At 53.8% G+C, this 21,383-nt stretch overlaps 1 protein-coding gene across 2 annotated transcripts in view; it reads right to left on the bottom strand.

The window, feature by feature from the left end:
* CDH4 (cadherin 4) overlaps nucleotides 1-21,383 on the bottom strand; it is a 478,624-nt gene that overhangs the window by 38,510 nt on the left and 418,731 nt on the right. For both annotated transcript variants that reach the window (XM_027559062.1, XM_027559061.1), the window contains exons 5-6: nucleotides 20,334-20,489; nucleotides 15,672-15,816 (exon numbers count right to left, since the gene is read on the bottom strand). In XM_027559062.1, the coding sequence (XP_027414863.1) occupies nucleotides 15,672-15,816; nucleotides 20,334-20,489 (301 nt within the window). The remainder of the gene's footprint in view (nucleotides 1-15,671; nucleotides 15,817-20,333; nucleotides 20,490-21,383) is intronic.

The following is a 21,383-nucleotide window of genomic DNA, read 5'->3' as shown; positions in this document are numbered from 1 at the left end:
TCTCAAGGCAGATGCATTTTATGGGAACAGAAAAGAAGGCATACAGCAAGAGGAAGGCGGAAATCTGTTTTACAGGGCTCAGGTTTTCTATCCTCATCCTCCAACCGGAGACAAATGGGCTCAGGACCCGCCTTTTCATGACTGAAAGACAAGACATCCTCGCTGGGTGGGGCTCGACGCTGCAGGAGGCACGGAGCTCCAGGCCTGCAGCCCTTGCTGTCCGCTCATATAATCCTCAGATTTATAGTTTTTTTCTTTTAATCAACATGAAAGCCTCTTGATGAAAGTGAAAGAGGAGAGTGAAAAAGTTGGCTTAAAGCTCAACATTGAGAAAACTAAATCATGGCATCTGGTCCCATCACTTCATGGGAAATAGATGGGGAAACAGTGGAAACAGTGTCAGACTTTATTTTTCTGGGCGCCAAAATCACTGCAGATGGTGACTGCAGCCATGAAATTAAAAGACACTTACTCCTTGGAAAGAAAGTTATGACGAACCTAGACAGCATATTGAAAAGCAGAGACATTACTTTGCCAACAAAGGTCCATCTAGTCAAGGCTATGGTTTTTCCAGTGGTCATGTATGGATGTGAGAGTTGGACTGTGAAGAAGGCTGAGCGCCGAAGAATTGATGCTTTTGAACTGTGGTGTTGGAGAAGACTCTTGAGAGTCCCTTGGACTGCAAGGAGATCCAACCAGTCCATTCTGAAGGAGATCAGTCCTGGGTGTTCATTGGAAGGAGTGATGCTGAAGCTGAAACTCCAGTACTTTGGCCACCTCATGCGAAGAGTTGACTCATTGGAAAAGACTCTGATGCTGGGAGGGATTGGGGGCAGGAGGAGAAAGGGACGACAGGATGAGATGGCTGGATGGCATCTCCAACTCGATGGACGTGAGTCTGAGTGAACTCCGGGAGTTGGTGATGGACAGGGAGGCCTGGCGTGCTGCGATTCATGGGGTTGCAAAGAGTCAGACACAACTGAATGACTGAACTGAACTGAATCCATGCATCAGAAAATTCACCCTTTTAGAGTGCACAAGTCAGTGTATTCTGGCATATTCAGTTGTTGTGCATTGTCAGTAGAAAGTATCTTAATTCCAGAGCATCCTGTCATCCCCCCAAAGAAATCTGTGTCCACTAAGAATTTCCCACATCCTCCTTCCCAGGCCCTGGAAACACACATCCACTTTCTGTTTCTATGGATTGGCCTCTTCTGAGCATGGCTTATCAGTGAAATCATATACCACGTGGCCTTTGCATCTGGTGTCTTTTTCTGAGGCTAATGATTTCAGGGTTCATTCCTCTTTATGGCTGAATAATATTCCAGTGTATGGGGATGCTTAGCTCTCAATTTCCTGGTAGCTTAGTTGGTAAAGAATCCGCCTGCAATGTAGGGGAGCTTGGTTCAATCCCTGGGTTGGGAAGACCCCCTGGAGAAGGGAATGGCTACCCACTCCAGTATTCTTGGGTTACCCTGGTGGCTCAGCTCATAAAGAATCTGCCTGCAATTCAGGAGACCCTGGTTTGTTCCCTGGGTTGGGAAGATCCCTTGGAGAAGAAAACAGCTACCCACTCCAGTACTCTTGCCTGGAGAATTCCATGGACAGAGAGCCTGGCAGGCTATAGCCCATGGGGTCGCAAAGGGTCAGACATGACTGAGTGACTTTGACTTCACTTCACTTGCCCCTCAGTTACTGACTGAGCACTTGCTGTGTGCAGACACCAGGCTCTGTGCTCCGTGTGTAGAGAACAACCATATGGCCGTGGTCCCACCCCTAACAGGCCAGTGAAGAGGGACAGAACACACAGGAGAGACAGATCCTCGGCAGCTGGGGTAAGGGCTTTGGCGTGGGTAAGAATGCTTGTGTGAATATGCAGAGTAACCAGGTGGGAGGGAACTACAGAGGAAGCAGGGCAGGCCTGAGAGATGAGGTCCCGTGGGGTAGGGAAGAGGGGGCAGGACTCCAGGAAGTGGGGACAAAGGCCCTGGGGCAGAGAAGAGCTCTGGATGTTTGAAGAAGAGAGAGGTGGGGGCATGTGATGGGGCTGGAGGTAGGCTGGGCTCACGGCAAGGATTTTGGACTTTGTTCTAAGATCACAGGGAGATGTTTTCATCAGGAGAGTGGGTCAAAGGTATGTCTTCAAGACACACAGAGGGCTTCCCTAGTGGGCCAGTGGCTAGGAATCCACCTTGCAATGCAGGGCTGGGGACACCGGTTCAATCCCTGGTCCAGGAAGATCCCACATGACTGAGGGCAACTAAGCCTGAGAGCCACAACTACTGAGCCCACACATTCCAACTGCTGAAGCCTGTGTGCCTAGAGCCTGTGCTCGGCAACAAGGGAAGCCACCGCCTCAGAAGCCTGAGCGCCACAATGATGAGTAGCCCCCGCTTGCCACAACGAGAGAAAGCTGGTGTACAACTCTGAAGACCCACCACAGTCAAAAAATAAAAAAAGTAAATAAATCTTAAAAAAATATATCATTAAACAAAACAAAAGACATGCAGAGAACAGGCTTCACGCAGCCGGAAGTGGGGGGGACGCCAAGGGTGGCAGGGAGGACATGAACTCATTTGCTGGATTTCAGAGGGAATTGGCTGCAGTCAGACCAAGATGCTGCGCACCCACTAGGATGTTCATTGCTTCATTCCACACGTCTTTATCGAGTGTCTTCTAGGGGAAACATACAGAACTTCTGTGTTTTGAAAGCCATTGGAAGAAAGTCCATCAAACACACCCAGCTAGCTTCATGCAATGGCTATTCGCAAAGAATTGTGTGTAAACCCAATTTTAATGAATTTAATTATCAGTAGAATTTCCCTAGAGGCATTCAGTATTTAAAAGAAATCCAGGAAGTCCTATTTTAACAAATGGTGGACAATGTTTATCTTAAACCAATCTTCCTCTCGAGGAAAACAAGAGAAGCTGGACCTCACATGCAATAAGAGCATCTCATTCAGGGCAGAGAGACAGCAGCGGCACAGACTTGGGGGGTGCTGGCTGGAAAGGGGAGCCCAGGCCCGGGGCTGTCTTTCCTCTCTAGATGTTTGCTGATTCCAAATTGGCTTCTGACAGCCAAAGAGCTCCATGAGTCTTTCAGCAGACTGATGGGAATGGGGTGAAAACACCGAGTTTAGGGCTTGCCGTGGGTGTGTGTCAGGGAGCACCTGGAAAACGCTTGAGTCTCTGGGCTGATCTGGAAGGGCAGTGCACTTCCAGGGGTGAGGGTGAATGGGGAAGAGATGGCCTCGCAGGAGCACAGCTCTAGTTAAGGTCACTTAGGTTACCAGTGTCCCCAGCGGGAGCAAAAGCACATCCTCCACAGAGACAGGTACCGTCTCACACAGCCTCAAGTCACCACGGCAACTGTTCACACGCAGGGCTCTGCCCATGATGAACCAGGCACACAGGAAGACAAAACCTGTCTGAAAACAGTGAAAGAACTGACCAGGACCAGACCAGGGGAGATTCTGGTAACTGAGTCATCAGAGGCAGATTAAAAACAAATCAGCCAGGAACTTGCCTGGTGGTCCAGTGGGTGAGAATCTCCTTGGAATGCAGGGAACACAGGAGCCAAGATCCCACATGCTGCAGGGCAACTAAGCTCGTGTGCCACAAGTACTGAGCCCGTGCTCTAGAGTCCGTGCGCCGCAATTGAGGTCTGATGCAGCCAAATAAAAACAAAACCCAAATCTGCCAGAAAAGTCAAAATGCACCCCTAGTCAACCACATAGGATGCCCCACGCTGGGCCCCTACTGCCAGTCCCCCAGCCCTCACTGGGGCATGCCCAAGCCCCTCTCCATGCCTTCTAGCCTGCCTGTGATGGTGGCTGTTGACGCCCACCCACCCCCCCCACCCCGATCCCACCCCGTGCTCTGAACACACAGCCTCTGCTGGTTCCCATCTGCCAGTCTTTATTTCCACATACTGTCAGGGAAGGTGGATGCGGGCTCAGTGTGTCTTCTGTTGCACAAGTGCGTGTGCATCAACAATGGTCTCAAATAAAAGTAGAAAAATGTCCCTGACCTGTGAAGCTCACACCTAGCAGTGCAAACAAGGAGCACAATTAATAAGTAATTGAGAACTTCTCTGGTGGCTTAATGGTAAAGAGTCTGCCTGCCAATGCAGGGAGCAAGGATTCTATCCCTGGTTGGGAAGATTCCACATGCTGCCAAGCAACTAAGCCCGTTGCTGAAGGCTGCTGTTCTAGAGCCCACCAGCTGCAAATACTGAGCCCGGATGCCCTAGAGCCCGTGCTCTGCAACAAGAAAATCCACCGCAGTGAGAAACCTGCACACCACCACGATGAGCAGCCCCTGCTGATCCACTGCAGTGAGAAACCCGCACACCACGATGAGTAGCCCCTGCTTGCTGCAACTAGAGAAAGCCCGTGCAAAGTGGTGAAGACCCAGCACAGCCAAAAATAAATAAATTAAAAAAAATAAGTAATTGATGCTGAAAGTCTGATAACTGGCTGAATAAACTGTGGTACATTCCCACAATGGAAATCATTTAAAGCCAGAATATTTCATGACACTTGAAATGTTCATGATATACAGCAAAATTGAGAACAATCGTTTCTAAACTGTGTTCTTTAATATAACAATGTGTTCATGCAGAGAGGAGACCAGAGGGGAATCTTTGACAGACGTGTTCACGGCAATCTGCGTGGCAGGCAAGATGGGAGAAGGCGTTTTTTTCTTTGTGATTTTCTCTATATCTCCCAAGTTTCCTCCAAAGATTATCACTTGATGATCAGATGGTAAAATGTTATTTTAAAAAAGGGAAACTGATGGGACTTTTTTTCAGCCTTAATCACAATTTGGTTTCCTTCAAAACAGATTCTGAAAACCTGGCGGGTCCATGGCCGCTGCTTTGTGGTCAGGCGACCCAGGCATGCCCAAGTGCTCTGAGCCCAAAGGCCAAGGGCAGGGTTGCCATGGCAGCAAACCCAGATGAAATATAAGTGTTCGGGGCCCTGGAACTGATCTAGGCCTCAGGGTTATTTTCACTTCCTTCCTAGAAGAGGAGGGCAGGGCAGAGGTGTAAGGAGCTTCTTTCTGAAACCTGGAGAGCTGCTTGGGGGAGACGGCCTCTGCTTGTACTCCGGACACTCGTCCCAGCCCCAGCGCCACCCTCAGTGGGCACTCAGAAATGGTTCCTGACTTGGGGGCCAGGCCTTTACCTGGGTGGCACCCTATCTCTGCCCCGGCCCGTGTCTCACTCTCCTCACACTCGAGGGTGCCCCTTCCTAAACCCTCCAGCAAGTGTTCAGCGGCTATATCGCACCTTGGGGTGTGAGCAGGGCTGGCCCCCAGTGTCTGGGAAGGCATGACCTGGCCTCCCCGGCTAAGCCTGATCCTTCTCCAGTGGGGCAGGTCTGGTCCACGGGCAGCCATAAGCACCCAGTAGCCCCAGTGTCATGGTACACCTGCAGAGGCAGCCTGGGCCACCCATGGGAGGGAGTGATTTGACCGTGGTACCCGGCTGTGCGCTCTGCTGGGACTGCTCACTGCAGCAGCTTCTGTCATAACCTGGGAGTTAAGCCTCTCCCCACCAGCTGGGCTGTGAGATCCAGGAGGAAATCACCTTCTGTGGCTTTCTCCTTGGGTCTCCCTCCCTCCCCAGTAGAAAGGCCTGACTTCATCTTAACAAAGGAAACTGAGCATCACTCTGCATTTTCACCTAAGAGGGCATGCCGTCTGCTGCCTGAGACGCTGGACGTCTCTTTATTAGTCGGGCCAGCAGGAAAGGGGGAGAAGACAGAGGTTGGGTTTTTGCGAGGAGTTCATGTACAAACGCTGCCATGCGCCTTAAAGGATTAATTTCACAAGCCTTAAATCGCAGTTTAATTTGAAAACTAATTCAGCCCCATAATTGGCTTTCTGCTCAAATCACTGAGGCTAAAGATTTAAATTCTTAATATTCGGATGACTTTCAAGTATCTGGTGCCATCTGTGCAATAGTCCGTGGCATTAGTCTCAGGGGGACTTCCACCGGCACAGAAATAAAATAAATAAATAAACAGGGCCGACTAATAGAATAATCTATTTAAGCAAAAACTGCATTATATCGATGAAGGTTTCTTTGACTTCATTTGCAGCATGTAGATTTCTCTGCTATTTAATATTTTAAAGTGACATTAATTTCAAAATTTATAATATAGGCCCTCATGCAGTTACAAGGGGTTAGGAAAAGCAGAGATTCCAATTACAGCTTTTTTTTTTTTTTTTTAGTAAAAATAATCGATACAGAGGCGTCTTTTCTTGGGAGGCTCGAGCGACGCCATGAAACCCGTCTGGTTGCCTCCAGGCAGGAGAGCACATGGCGACTCTGATTTCCAGAGGGAAGGGTTGTTGTAAGGACATGGACCCCCAGCTGGTGCAGAGGGGAGGGGGGTGTCCAGCTATGAGGATGGAGCTGTGAGGTCTGTCCTGAGCCCTGTGAGCTCATTTCCTGAAAAGTGGGGGCTGGGTAGGGTGGTAGGAAGTGTGAGACTGGAGGGTCAGCAGGATAAACCTGACCAGGGGTTGAGGCACATAGCATCAGACACCGCCGGCCACTGGGGCACACTGCAGGCCTGGCCGCCTCCCTCTGCACAGGTGTGGACCCTCCAGGAGGCCTTCACAGAACTGCTGTGCACCCTCGGAGCTCCAGAGAGGTGGGGGCCTGGGCACGGAGGTGCGGTCCCCACCCACGAGCTGGCCCGTGGCTCAGGCTGAGCTGTCACTGAATCCCACCCTTGCTCAGGCACATGGTGGTGATGGAGGAAGTGAGGGGACAGACAGGGTCTCTGCCCTGCAAAGGGGAAAGGCAGTGATGACAACAAACTGAGAGGATGCAGTAGTGATACGACCAGAGGCGTCTGTGTGCAGGGAGCGCGTGCTGGTGGGCTCGCTGGGGAAGACAGCTCCGGAGAAGCGAGGGGGAGCCAGTGTGCTAGCGGTCAGGGGGAGGCTGGGCTGGTGAGCTCGGTGGGGAAGACAGCTCTGGAGAAGCGAGGGGGAGCCACTGTGCTAGCAGTCAGGAGGAGGCTGGCCAGGCTGCGTGCGTAGCCCCTGCAGAGGCCCTGGGGCAGGAGAGACTCCTCCCATCCTAATGGCCTTTGCCCACACGTGCATCAGATACCATCTGTAGGCCCCTACCTAGCACACCTGTCTTTTGGTTCCTCAACTGGACAATGGGCTTCCTGGAAGTGGAGTTCACGCTTTCCCACCCTGGAGAAGGGGCACCTCACACACAGCTTTTGTGTGTGCTTTTCCAGAGGGATGGTTCCCTAACCCTTCTCCCCTGATAGTGTATGTGACGCTTGGAGGTAAAGCAGCCATGTTGTGACCTCATGGTGAGAAATCAGAGAGGGAGGCAAAGGGCACAGAGATGGGGAGCCTGCCAGCTTCATGCGCTCATCTAAAATGCCACTTGTTTCAGCTGGGTTTTCTGAGACTTGCGTCCATAGTTATTCCTGACCCAGGCTGGGGAGGGGAGGCAGTTTAGCTCCATGGTTAGAACTGCAGCTCATGAGCCAGATCACCTGCTTTAACTCTTGTCCCCACCTGAACCAAAGCAGGACACTCCGGGGCCTCTGCCCCTACTTCCCCCCACTGGCCCCGCCCCCACACTAGCCCCCCCCCCGCGGCCCGGCCGCATGTCCTCTGCACCAGCTCCTCTCTGAAATACCCTGATAACAGCATCTGATGCTGGTCTCATGGGTGGGTTAACAAAGGCTGAGACCACCACCCCGTGGAGCACATTAACTACTTGATGACCATGAGTTCTGAGCACGTGTGGCCCGACCTACAGGCGCCTAAGAGTTGATAATATTAACCCCCGCGACCCCGCCCCGCCCCCCCACCAAGTAGAGAATTGTGCACGAGCTAATCATCACACCCGCGCTCGCCCCCGACACCTCCACCCCCCGCAAGAAGGGTTTGGATCTTTTGAGCACGAACCGCCTGTCCTGGTTTGGAGCCATTTCAGTAAATACACGTTCCTTCACCACAACCACACCCCATGTGGGTGGACTGGCAGCGCGGCACCAGGAAGTTTGGTTTGGTGACGCGCGCTCCCGCTGTCTCTTCTTACCTGCTCTTCGCCTCTGTTCCCTCCTGTCCACAGTGCCTGTCACAGGGCTGTACACGATTCAGCAGGTTTCCTGTCTGGAGGCCCTAACAGGGTGCCCGGCCCCCAGCGGCCCGGTCAGTGCTGTTTCCATGATGGCCGCGTAGTCAGAGCATCAGTGGGAGGTGAGCCCACTGCGGGGGAGCCCGAGGCCTCCAGCAGAGACGCGGGGCCTCCCCCGGCCAGGTTCACGAGCCTGGGAAGTGGTTGGGCTCAGAAGCTGCAGGTCAGGGGCCCCAAAGGTTTTTAATCTGTCCTTCTTCTCAAAGAGGCCAAGTTCCAAGGAGCTGAACTTGACCTTTTAAAGATGCGCCTGCACCCTGGAGGGGCACCCGGAGGTGCAGGAGAGCGCTTGCTTCTGGTGAAGAAAACAGTTGGCCTGGCCGAGGGCCTCCCAGGGTCTCAGCCTCTGCTCTGCAGTGCCACCCCCCAACCCTATGCAGCTCTGGGAATAGGACTGGGGTCAGGGGGTGAATAGGGGCCCGATGGGGAAGCCTGCTCGGCTGGAAGCTGGGGCTTACAGGGGTTCCTCCGGTTTCTCCTCTTGAACGCCCTCTGCTGCGGCCCACTGGCCAAGGCCCAGCTGTGGCCTCACCCAGGAGGACCCCTCCCCTTCCCTCTCCTGCGTATCCTCCTGAAGGGGGCAGGGCCTGGAGGAGCACCTGGGCCCAATCCTCCCATCAGCTCTGGGACCAGGCCTCAGCTTGGCTCTGGCTGGCCGAGCCCCTCATTCAGCCGTGGCCAGTGGGGAGTTTGTGATAATTCAGAACGTCTGAGGTCTAGCTCGGCCATCAGGTGACCTGAGGGACGCAGGAACGTAATGTAGAGGACAGCTGGTTTTAAGCGAGATTTATGGTTCAATCTGAGATTCCATCTGACAATGTAACTTGCTACCAGAGTTGGGAAAATGAACCGATATTTTGAGTAAGAACATTTAACAATAGTAATAAGTTAATACCCATTAATAGTAATTACACCATTAACAGTAGCACAGGTGTCAGCTGCCTCAGGTGGACGCCTTCAGCTGATTCCCCAAGGTCGGTGGTACCATCACCTCCATTTAACGATGAAACAGAATGAGTGGCTGGCCGAGGCCTCGCCATGCTGGCCACAGCTGGCCACTGGGAGTCTAAGATGAGTGGCTGAGTGCCACACGATGTCACCTGCCAAGGGCACAGTCCCACCCCGTGAGGACAAGGGGTAGCTGGAGTCTGAAACAGCCTTTACCTCCGCTCCACTCAAGGTTTCCTATGGAGCTACCGACATCCAGGGAGCAAGGGGCTGGCAGATCAGTGGATGGGAGCAGAGAACACAGAGCAAACCCATAAACAAGCCAACTGATTTTTGACAAAGGTACACAAGCAACTCAATGAAATACAGAAAGCCTTTCCAACAAACAGTGCAGGAGCATCTGGGCATCCATAAGCAAAAAATGAACCAGACTGAGTCTCACGCCTTCTATAAAAATCACACAGAAATTAACTCAATGTCCAAAAGTGAATTTGAACAGTCTATAGCATCCCTGAAATGTGAATATAATGGGGTGGGGGGAAGCACCTTTCTTGGTTAATAGATGAACAAATTTGAAACATTAAGAAAAAAGAAATTAACTTGGAATGGACCAAGGACGAAAAATAAAATGTGAAACTTAAAACCTTTAGAATGAAGCCTAGAACATATTCAGGACCCAGGGTTTGGGAAGAGTTCTCAATACCCAAGTCCAGTCCATCAAAGGAGAGTGAAAAATTGAACTTCATCAAAATGAAAAACTCTTGCTCCCTCCCAAAAGACCCCCTGAAGAGCATGAAAAACATGAGTGCCAAAGTAGGAGAAATTATCTGCAGACCACACATCTGGCAAAGGGCTTGCATCTCAAATAAACAGTTCTCAAAACTCAGTGATTAAAAAAGCAACTAATTAGAAGATGGACACAAGACATGAAGAGACGTCCCAGCAAGGAGGAGATGCAGATGGCAAGCACAGGAAGGGATCTCCACCACACTTAGCATCAGGGAAAGAGAAATAGAAACCACAGTGAGGTAGCACTGCGCACCTATCAGAACAGCTAACACGACATGATGACACCACCAAATGCGGTGAGGACGGAGAAGCCGGGCCACTCAGACGGTGGGACAGGAGATCAGAAGAGTGTGTGGCACTTCCTGGTGCCCGTACCACCCAGTGATTGAGTCCTCAGGCATTTGTCCCAGAGAAAATGAAAATTCACATGAAAGTCCACACGGGAGTGAAAGTTCTTGGCAGCTTCATTACTGTCCCAAACTGGGACAGCCAGAACGCCCTTCAAAGGGTGAATGAGGGTAGGGACTCCACACTGCAGCCTACTCAGCAGTGAAAAGAAACGAGCTTCAGTTCAGTTCAGCTCAGTTGCTCAGTCATGTCCGACTCTTTGCAACCCCATGAATCATAGCACGCCAGGCCTCCCTGTCCATCACCAACTCCTGAAATGGACACACAATTTGCCTGAATATCCAGAGAATTATACTGAGTGGAAAAACCCAGCCCCCAAAGGTAACATGGGCTTCCCAGGTGGTGCTCAGATCAGTTCAGTCCCTCAGTCGTGTCTGGCTCTTTTGCGACCCCATGAACCGCAGCACGCCAGCCCTCCCTGTCCATCACCAACTCCCGGAGTCCACCCAAACCTATGTACGTTGAGTTGATGATGCCATCCAACCATCTCATCCTCTGTTGTCCCCTTCTCCTCCTATCCTCAATCTTTCCCAGCATCAGGGTCTTTTCAAATAAGTCAGTTTTTTGCATCAGGTGGCCAAAGTATTGGAGTTTCAGCTTCAGCATCAGTCCTTCCAATGAACATTCAGGGCTGATTTCCTTTAGGATGGACTGGTTGTGCTAGTGGTAAAGAATCTGCCTGCCAATGCAGGAGATGCAAGAGAGATGAGTTTGATCCCCAGGGCAGGAAGATCCCTTGGAGGAGGGTATGGCAACCCACTCCAGTATTCTTGCCTGGAGAATCCCATAGACAGAGCGACCTGGCAGTCTACAGTCCATGGGGTCACAAAAGTCAGACACAACTGAGTAACTGAGAGCACACTCAGAGGTAACATACTGCTATGGTCACAATTATACAAAAGTCTGAAAATGACAAAATCACAGATATGGAGAGCAGGTCAATGGTTGCCAGGGTAGGGACGGTGGGCAGATGGATTGGTGAGCGGGGAGATGGGTGTTAGCCTTAAATGTCTTGACCATGGAGGTCATGCGAATCTGCACACGTGATAAACTGCACGGACACACAGGCACTCACATACACCCTCGTGCTGAAGTCTGAGTGAGGGCCAGGGCTTGCACCAATGTTACACCCTGGTGTGACCCTGCATCTGTGAGATGTTACCACTGGGGGAAGTCAGGGGAAGGGTCTGTGGGATGTCTCTGTATTACTTCTTACAACTGCATGTGCATCTACAATCATGTCAAAATAAAAAGATATCTTAAAAAGACATTTCTTCCAATGAGACCCTATCAGGAAGCACATTGAAGAGTTGCTTGGAGCGGTGCTTGCCTAGGAGGGTCAAGGTTGCCCAAAGCCCGGCCTTCCTGCTTCCTGCCCACCCAGGGCCAGAGATGCCTCTGTTACCCCAGGCTTCAGTAAGCACCAGGTCACAGTCCTCTTGGGTTTCTTCTCGTCGCTTCTCAGTTGAACCTTTTTCTGGGAAACTCTAATTTTGGTTCCACTTTCTGGTGCACTTGAAATAAATGAAACTCCATTTCTTTATGGAAAACATCCATATTACAGACATAATTTTTTATAATTATTATTAATCTGAACTCACGAGCACAGGGTCAATTTCAAAGCTAGGGAAAGAGGATTTGATGGAAAAGACTGCTTCCTTAAGACCAACCGGTTTTGCGGGACGGGGATGCACATTCAGTGCCCACGTATCCTGACAGCGGGAGTGCAGGGAGCCGGTGAACCCGCGTCGCGCGTCCTGACAGCGGGAGTGCACGGAGCCGGTGAACCCGCGTCGCGCGTCCTGACAGCGGGAGTGCACGGAGCGGGTGAACCCGCGTCGCGCGTCCTGACAGCCGGAGTGCACGGAGCGGGTGAACCCGCGTCGTGCGTCCTGACAGCGGGAGTGCACGGAGCGGGTGAACCCGCGTCACGTGTCCTGACAGCGGGAGTGCACGGAGCGGGTGAACCCGCTTGCCTCTGTGCACTGTGCGGCCACCCCTGCAGGTGGAGCTTCTGCCTGGAAGCATGAGATGGTCCCCTCCGGTGGTGGGCCCAGAAGATTTGGGGGACACAGAACAGGGGGGCATCAAGGCAGGCTCTGCAGAAAGGGCAGAGTTTGGAAAGGAAGAGGTGGGTGTGTGCCTGGAAGCAGCGGGGCACCCACCCAAGCAAAGCTCCAGTTGTAGGACATTCAGAGGGCGGCCAGCGGACGTGTCTCCCCTTCTCATCTGCAACCTCACATGCAGTCTCCCAGGTCTTGGCGGCCCCTGGCCAGTTACCTCCAGGATTTGGGACCATGATCAGGAGGGGCCCGAAGGTCCCAGGCATGGGGAGTGACTGCTGCTGTGGCCCCACCCGGGTGGGGACTCAACACGGCAACCACTGCCCCCACGTGGCCATTTATACGAAATACAACGAGAAATTCAGCTTCTCAGCTAGATGTGAGAGTTGGACTATAAAGAAAGCTGAGCGCCAAAGAATTGATGTTTTTGAACTGTGGTGTTGGAGAAGACTCTTAAGAGTCCCTAGGACTGCAAGGAGATCCAACCAGTCCATCCTAAAGGAAAGAGGTCCTGAATATTCATCGGAAGGACTGATGTTGAAGCTGAAACTCCAATACTTTGGCCGCCTGATGTGAAGAACTGACTCATTGGAAAAGACCCTGATGCTGGGAAAGATTGAAGGCGGGAGGAAAAGGGGACCACAGAGGGTGAGATGGTTGGATGGCATCACTGACGCAATGGACATGAGTTTGAGTAAGCTCCGGGAGTTGGTGATGGATAGGGAAGCCCAGCATGCTGCAGTCCATGGGGTTGCAAAGAGTCGGACATGACTGAGTGACTGAACTGAACAGCTGTATGAACCAGAATTGTGTGTGAGGCCCCTGCGACTCAGCAAAGCCAGAGAGGGCTTCATGACATGGAGGGGCCTGGGGGTCAGTGAAGATGTGGGGTGACCTGGGATCTGGCCCCCAGCAGCTGGCTGACGTCCCCACCGCAACTTCCCAGACCTTAGCTGACTCCTACCCGGCTGAGTCAATACTGAATATATCTTTTCACTTGTTTTCCATTAGAACATGCATCTGAAACCCTTCATTAGCCTATCATTCCAGAGAATAATGACTAATTTCTGGCGGTAGTTTTTCCTTATCCCACAAAGGCACTGTGTAAAACCTTCTATTATTGTAATTTACTGGGGTGAGAAAAGGACTTATAGAGACTGTTTCCATATCCCGGGGAGCCTTCTGCATCGAGGAGGTGGGCCCTGCTCTGTCTGGACATGGCCTCCTCGTTCTGGACCAGGGCGTCAAGCCAAGCCCAACGAGGCACCGTGCAGCTCCATCCTGGCTTTGCACAAAGAGGTCACATCTCTGGTCCCCTCTGATGGTTGTTCCAGGACCAGAAATGGAGCTGAGGGCACCCAGGGTCTCCAAAAGTCACCCAACATTTAGTGCAAACAGAAAGGTGTTGAGTGCCCAGGGAATAAAGGGCCAGCCTTCAGCCCGCCCGGGCCGTGTCCAGCGATCCGAGGATGCTCCAATGTCCTGGCTTAAAGGCTTATCAGGATTTCGAGGGGAAGATGAAGCAGTTTGTTGTTTTTGTTATCCTAATGAGTAAAGGCAGTCATGCGTTTGGGAAAACTGTCTCATTGATTTGTTTGAAAATAAGATGTGGGAGGCTTGATTTGAGGCACCTTCACAGAGTGTCCTGGGTCTTGGGGAGAGAGGACTTGCCGCTTCCGTTAACAAGAAAGTCCCCCCACAACCCACCAAGCCCGACAGCCACTCTCCACTCTGCTCCTTAAAGAGCTGGCTGTCAGCAGTCCTTATTTGCTTTCTTTGGTTGTTTGTAGCTAATTTGGCCACCCACTTGCCCCTCAGGGGCCTGCAGGGCCCAGCCACCTGAGGTTTCTGCAGAAACAATGTCACATTGCTTTCCCTTTGCTGACATTGGGCTGGCCCATGCCTTCTGATTCTGAGGACAATCAGTTGTAAATGCACTTCACCTTATGGAAGCAGCAGCCCCTGGAGACGGAGCTGTGGCAGTTGCCTCCAGGGAGAAGAGATGATAAATGTTTGCTTTCCTGCCCCTCCACATGCTGGACGCCTGCTGACCCCTCCTCAGAGGCCCGGGAAGTCTTCCCAGGATGGGCACCCACCGGGGCTGGGGAGGGGCAGCCTCTGTGATGTTCAGATGACAGGCAACACCTTTACTGTGCGTATGTTCCCAGTATTGCACAGGGCATCACTCATGAATCAAAATGACCCTTAGTTTCTCAATTTCAAATGTTACCAGAGTCTGAATTTTAGTGGCAGCTTCCAGCAGCCCTTAGCAGGGTCCCCAGCAGTGGTGCTTGGCTCAGTTCCACACTGCCCCCTGCCCCTGCCTGCCCCAAACTGAGTAGTTGTCCTGAGGACAACTGCCCCCCACCCTCCCCCAAATCAGGAGACAGTGTAGGGCTGGGTTTCTTAAACCTTAGCAAGTGCAGAGTTACTTGGAGCTTGGCTGCTTCCTCGGGACACCTGCAGAGTCTGAATCAGCGGGTGGCCACCAGCTATGCATTTATAACACGTTCCCAGGTGATGCTGGGGGATCTCTGAGCTATTGTGCCAGCATCCGCTGGGGATTAGCACCCATGTCCACACCGAGGGGTTGGGACTGCTTGCTCCACTTCCTCAGGCCTTGAGTCTTGTCTGAGCTGAAGTGGGAGGGAGGCGCCCACTTCTTGGTCATTATGGGATCCAGAGACCAGACATTGTAAAGCGGTTGTTATCATTTATGCTGGACAGGAGTCCTTGGGAAGACGGGTCAGCTCTTAGGTCAGCTCTGAGGGGGACCAAGGGCCTCAGGCACACAGCTCACTTCTTCAGGCTGAGGGAGTCAGCCTTCTCAGGTGCTTCCCGCTGTGCCCAAAGGTGCCCAGGAGGCCTCAGATGGCCAGCCTCCTCCCTGACTGGCCCCAGGACCTTTGCACATGTTCTCCCTGCCGCCAGACTCCCTCCCTGCCCTTCTGAGTGCTGCTTCTGATCACAAGTCAGCTCCTGGCCCACAGGTCACCTCTGCAGAGGAGACTTCCCTAATCTACTGCCGTCCCCATGACTCAGCGCCCAGGGGGCTCCTGAGCCAAATCGTCACTGCAGGGGCTCTGCTCCCTTGTTTCAGCCCCTCTGTCTGTGCCTGGCCTGGACTGTGAGGTATGTGGAGCAGGGATGCCCACTCTCTAGGGCATGCAGTGGGAGCTAAAATAAACTCATAGGCGATGAGTCTCAGGTGTCATCATGGCGGCGGGGCCTGCGTGTCCCTCCTTGGGAATGTCCCTGTCTTGGGGCTCAGGGCTCACCTGGCTTGGAGCCTTCGTCCACGGAGCCGTTGTACACCTGGTTAAGGAACTCAGGGCGGTTGTCGTTCATGTCAATGACGTAGATGTACAGGTCGATGGGGTTCTCCACCTTGTTGCCGTTCATGTCCACAGCATGTGCTCGGAGCTAGAAAGAAAGCAACATATGCTGTCAGGGCCAGCAGCTGCCCCCAGTGGGGATGCGCCTGACCCGAAGCCTTGTGAAGCACCAAGAGCAGATCTCCTGTGACCTACAGCCCTGGGGTGGGGCGACAGAGCAGTTCAGGGACCCCTCAAGGGGCAGCCTGGGGACTGTGGGGTGGGCTTGGGATATGTCATGAGCCTGGGTTCTCTCGTCTGTGGAAATGGGAGGTGTCCTGGGAGGGTGAAACAGGGCGACCATGGGACCTGGAGGCTGACCCGAGGGTCCACGCTGACACCCATCCGTGCACCACTGATGCTGAGGACTCATGTCTACCTAGAGCAGCTGCAGAAAGGCCATGTGTGGGGGGTGGGGGCTTAGGCCCCTTGCTGCCAGGAGGCCAGGCCTGGGGGAGACCCAGAGAGGAGACACAGTGGGTCCTTGAACTGGGGCATCCACTTCGAGTCTACCCTGTTGGCCAGTCACACCCTGGCTTATCTTTCTTGGGACAGCAGAGAGGAAATGGGTCCAGAGGCCCTGGGGTGGAAGGCCCCTCTCTGATGGGGAAGGGGCTCCAGGGAGCTCCATCTGGGAACAACTCAAGGTACAAAGGGTAGGTACCCCAACTTGGGCTGAAGGGCCCACAGGGGCTCCTCAGACTCCCCTCTTCAATTTTGGATTTTTGTCTTTTATTCATTCACTCACTCATTAATTCATTTGCTCAATCAATATCTATTAAGGGCCCACCTGTGGCAGGCACTGGATGTGCCCTAGTCCATGGCTCCATGAGATCCGGGGCTGCCCTGAGGCTTCTCATACAGGAGATGGCCCCTGAGGAGACATGTGACTGCGGTGACCCATGGGGTGGGGAGGAGGCCAGGCAGGCCTCTCGGAGGAGGTGATGCTGGAGCTGAGCCCTGGGTGAGGGGCCCAGAGGACAGCAAGCATGGGGGATGCAGAGTGGCTGAGCCCCACGGGCAGCAGAGCGGGCTGGAGTGGGGCCATGGGGCCCTGAGACTAGACAGGAAAACCACACTTGGAGGTGGAAGGGACCGACCTGTCTCTCCAGACCAACACTGTGACTGTCACACAGCCATGCCCTCATCTCTCTGTGGAAACCATATCACCCTCGAAACCAAACACACTGGACTACAGGGTCCTCATGCCAAGACAGTGCCAAGTCAAGGGTGCCCAGAGGAGCCTCCAGCAGGAGGGGTCTCTGAGCTGGGGGCCCTGCCCAGTCATCAGGCAATCCCCTTGGTGCCCTGCATCCCCAGCGGCTCTGCCAGCCTTGGGGGAGGGGAGGGTGCCATCCATGACTGCAGGAGGGGCCTTGACCTCTCCGCAGCCTCGGCCGACAGCCCTGTGTAGAATTTTCCCCTTGACACCGTGTGTTTCGGGGGAGCTCAAGGTGGGCTTCTTGGAGGAGACGATCCACGTCATCACAAGGAGACAAGCGAGCTCAGGTTCCTGGGAGCTGCAGCCTGCAGAGCCATGCAGCTGCGCCCTTCAAGACAGATCAGCTTGAAGTGTCGTGTTTAAGCATCTCAGGATGGGGTGCTGTGCGGTTGTTTCTCCCAGCCAACCGCCCCCCAACACCCCCTGCCATCGGGCCCCCGCTCCTGGAGCCCAGTTTGCACCTCCCTGCTGTGGAAGTCCTCCCGGGGTGGCCAGTGTGTGGTTGCTAAGTCGCTTCAGTCGTGTCTGACTCTCTGTGACCCCATGGACTGTAGCCTGCCAGGCTCCTCTGTCCATGGGGATTCTCCAGGCAAGAATACTGGAGTGGGTTGCCATGCCCTCCTCCAGGGGATCTTCCCAACCCAGGGATTGAACACAGGTCTCCCACGTTGCAGGCAGATTCTTTACTGTCTGAGCCACCAGAGAAGCCCAAGAATACTGGAGTGGGTTGCTGTGCCCTCCTCCAGGGGATCCTCCCACGGGCAGCTGGGCCATCCTTCATCTTGTCAGATGCGGCCAGGCAATAAGGCGCCGAGGCAAAGGTGAGGAGGCTTTGAAAAAAGTAATTCTGAGCTAAAATTAAAGTTATTATCTTCTAACTAAAGTGACACCCTGGTTGGGCTGCTATCTTTAGCAGCAGGAGCAGGCCGAGTGGACTCTCAATGGAAAGTGGCTGGCCGGGTCTTCTCATCCCCCTCCAAAAGCTTAAAACAACATTTGATAGATTCTGTTGGAAATCTCTAAGAGCCCACCCACCCCTCCCCTCCATCTCTCAGGCTGGACACACAGCTGCAGGCTTGGGGCTGGGGGTCTGTCTTGGTGTTGGAGACAAGAAATACTTTGTGACTTGGCAATAAGGAATGTCCTGAGACTTGCAAATCTGGGTGTTTTGTGCAGAGTAAATTTCCTGCGATGCGCTGTGCATGCCTGCCGTGTGCGGGATCCTGTTGTCTTCCATCAGCCCTGCGCTGGCTCTGGCTGGGAGTGCCCCAAGACCTCCACAGGCGCTGGCTCACCTTACTGTTCACAAGAACCATGAGATGGGTCTGTCGGATCTCTGTTCACAGGCAGGGAAAAGGAGGCTCAGGAAAATCCTGCCCAAGTTGACCGCCCGTGGCCCCAACAGCAAGGCTTCCTGAGGAAGCCATGAAGGCACCTTCTGGGGAATCGCCTGGCAGAGCAGTGATGCTCGTCTGTCTCGTGATCACAGGCTTCGTGCAGCCACCTCCAGTGACCTGTGTCCACTGTCTGTCAACTCCCTCTCAGGTGGGAGATGCTGCCCCACCCCCTCAACAGCCATGATGACGGTGGGACTCAGGACACGATTAAATGGCACCCATTGGGGGAGCAGAGAGGACTCTGGATATGAGGCGCAGGTTCCAGGTGGGAAGGTTACAGGGGTCACCCCGCAATTGAGTCACATCATGTCGGGGGTTGACTTTAGTGGCACGGATACTGTCTGGGTGGACAGAGGTAACTAACATCAGAGCCCCACTAAAATCGTGGACTCTAAAATCAAAGTGATTCTCTGGCCCATGGCAGGTGAGGAATTGGGGAGCTATCTCTCAGTCCACAGCCAAGTGGGTCTCCTTTTCCCAAACGTGGCTCCTGCCTTCCCAGGGTCTGGTTTGGCGGTGCAGGGAGAGGGTGTGTGGCGCTCTTGGAATCGAGGTGCTCTTGGGGTGCCCAGGGCTGGGGGTCTTCAGAGTGCACAGTGACACTCGGGTGTGGTTCTGAGCCATTTGCACCGAGGTGCAGAAGGGGACGGGGAGGCCCAGACGGCCCCGGGATGAGACCCACAAGTCCTCCAGCTTCAGCCTCCTGTCTGTCCCACTTCACAGGAGGCAAGTGTGTGACCCTCATAGTCATTTGGGCCTTGTACTCAGAAGGGTCTGTGTATGGTTTAACGCTCAGCCATCACCATCGTAAAACTTGTAGTAAGCTCAGAGGGGCCCCCATTTCATCTTGTGCTGGACTCAGAAATTCTGCAGCCATCCTGGGCTAGGAGCTGAGCAGTTGAGAGAGCAAAGCCTGTGACTCAGAGGGGCCTGCCCGCCCCCAGTGGTGGGCTCTGGTCTCCGCCAGGGGATGCAGTATGGACAAGCCTGCCCGCGTGGAGCCTCCCTTCTCAGGGTTCACATCTGGCACTGCAGGCTGAAGCCAAGTGAGGTCAGTGCCTGTCTGTAGATGACACAGGGCGGAGGCTGTGAATGCGTCCCCTCACCTGAAGGTTTTTGTGAACACAATCCGGGAGCTGGGAGTTCCGACGCCCTGGCTGTAGCCACAGAGGCAGCCTTACCACATGCTGGGCTCTGTCCTGAACACTGCAGGGATGTCACCCTGAGTCCTCAGAACACACGCTGAGGCAGCCTGATTGTTTCCCCTTTGCAGGAGAGCATGGAGGTCGGAGAGGTTAAGGGCGCAGGTCTCAGCTGCTGGGTGGGGCTGCCCAGCCCTGCCCCCCAGGTCTGGCTCCAGCTCCCGCCTCCCGCAGGTGCAAATGCTCATCCCACAACGAGGAGGCAGAGCCCAAAGTGGGTCGGACACCACGGCGGGCGGCGTGAGAGCCATGCGCCCACCGAGCTCTAGGGCCAATTGTGTGCCGCCAGGTCAGGAGGCCAAGTGGAAAGTGGTGGACGGTCCCTTTAATTGAGCCTCGCAGCCTTCACTTTCTCATGGTTTTTCCCTCTCCACTGGCAGCTCCCCATGAAAGCAGCAGTGCTCGCTCAGAGCTGCCTTTCTGCTCTCAGAGGAAGGGGCAGAGGGGCTGGGGATGCGCGTCCAGAACTGGAGAGGTGGCAGTGACACAGCAGCTGCACGACCCCTTCCCCAGCAGAACTCCCAGCAGGTCACGTGGGTCCATGGCTTCTGACCAGTGGGTCCCCCAGTGTGTCCCAGACCCTCCCGGCATCACCAGGGACACGTTACCAGAGCACATTCTCGGCCCATCTGCTCCGTGAATTGCACAGCCTGGGGAGGCGCCCCGCAGGCAGGTGGGCTTTTCTGATATGGACTTGGGTTTGCATTCCCCTCCAACGCCGCGCCCTTAGGAGCCCGAGACTCACGTGGTAGGAGGCTCGCTCCTCCCGGTCCATGGGCCGCGTGACATACATCCGGCCGGACATGGAGTCGATGCTGAAGACCTCCATGGGGGGCTGGTCGGCGCCCACGCCTGTGATGCTGTATCGGATGGGGATGTCGTTGTCCTTGTCGGACCGGATCTGGAAGGGGGAGCAGACGGGGCAGGGGAAGGTCAGGCTTCTTACCTGGACCTTACGCTCATCCTGCTGGATGGCCTCACATGACGTCTCTCCCAGGGACATGTGAGGCCACAGCCAGCGCTTGGTCCACTCTGGGGACCAGAAGGGCAGGTGAGGCCAGGGGTTCACTGAGAGCCTGCACTGCATGTCCGGTGAGCCTACCAGATGACAGGGAGGAGGGGACACAGTATTCCAAGAGGAAAGGAGCTCGGCAGGGAGCTCGGCAGAGGTGAAAATGCCCACGGTAGAGCCTGAGTGATGGTCTGAAATGGCTGAGGACCTGGCACAAATGGCCCTCACGTCAAACCTCTGGAAAGACAAGGGCGAGGACACAGCTCACTGCATGGGGTTTTTAGGGAAAAGGTCAGGGCCCAAGACACTTGTGCCCCCGAGTGATCATCTGTGCAGAAAGGCAGTGGACATGTTTGGATGTGCAAAGACACAGAAAATGTCCCCTGTTCCTGCTCTGGTCCTCCAGACCTGCCCTGAGAGGGGGTCATAGCAAAGACCTCGAGAACAGGGCTTGCCTTGGAAATGCACCCCCTACCAGCATCTGAACACAGAAACACAGCCCTGAAAGATGTTGTCAACATGGTTACAGAGCCGAGTACAGGCACAGTGTTTACAGAAACTGTATATTGTGGAAAACAACAACTTAATAATGGTGAAAAGTGAAAATGATAGTCACTCAGTCGTGTCTGACTCTTTGTGGCCACATGGACTGTAGCCTGCCAGGCTCCTCTGTCCATGGGATTCTCCAGGCAAGACGACTAGAGTGGGTTGCCATTCCCTCCTCCAGGGGATATTCTCAACCCAAGGATTGAACCTGGGTCTCCTTCATTGCGAACAGACTCT

Source organism: Bos indicus x Bos taurus, chromosome 13 (assembly GCF_003369695.1).
Source record: "Bos indicus x Bos taurus breed Angus x Brahman F1 hybrid chromosome 13, Bos_hybrid_MaternalHap_v2.0, whole genome shotgun sequence".
Lineage (NCBI taxonomy): Eukaryota > Metazoa > Chordata > Mammalia > Artiodactyla > Bovidae > Bos > Bos indicus x Bos taurus.
Note: the sequence above shows the minus strand (reverse complement) of the source record. Positions and strands in the feature narration are given on the sequence as shown.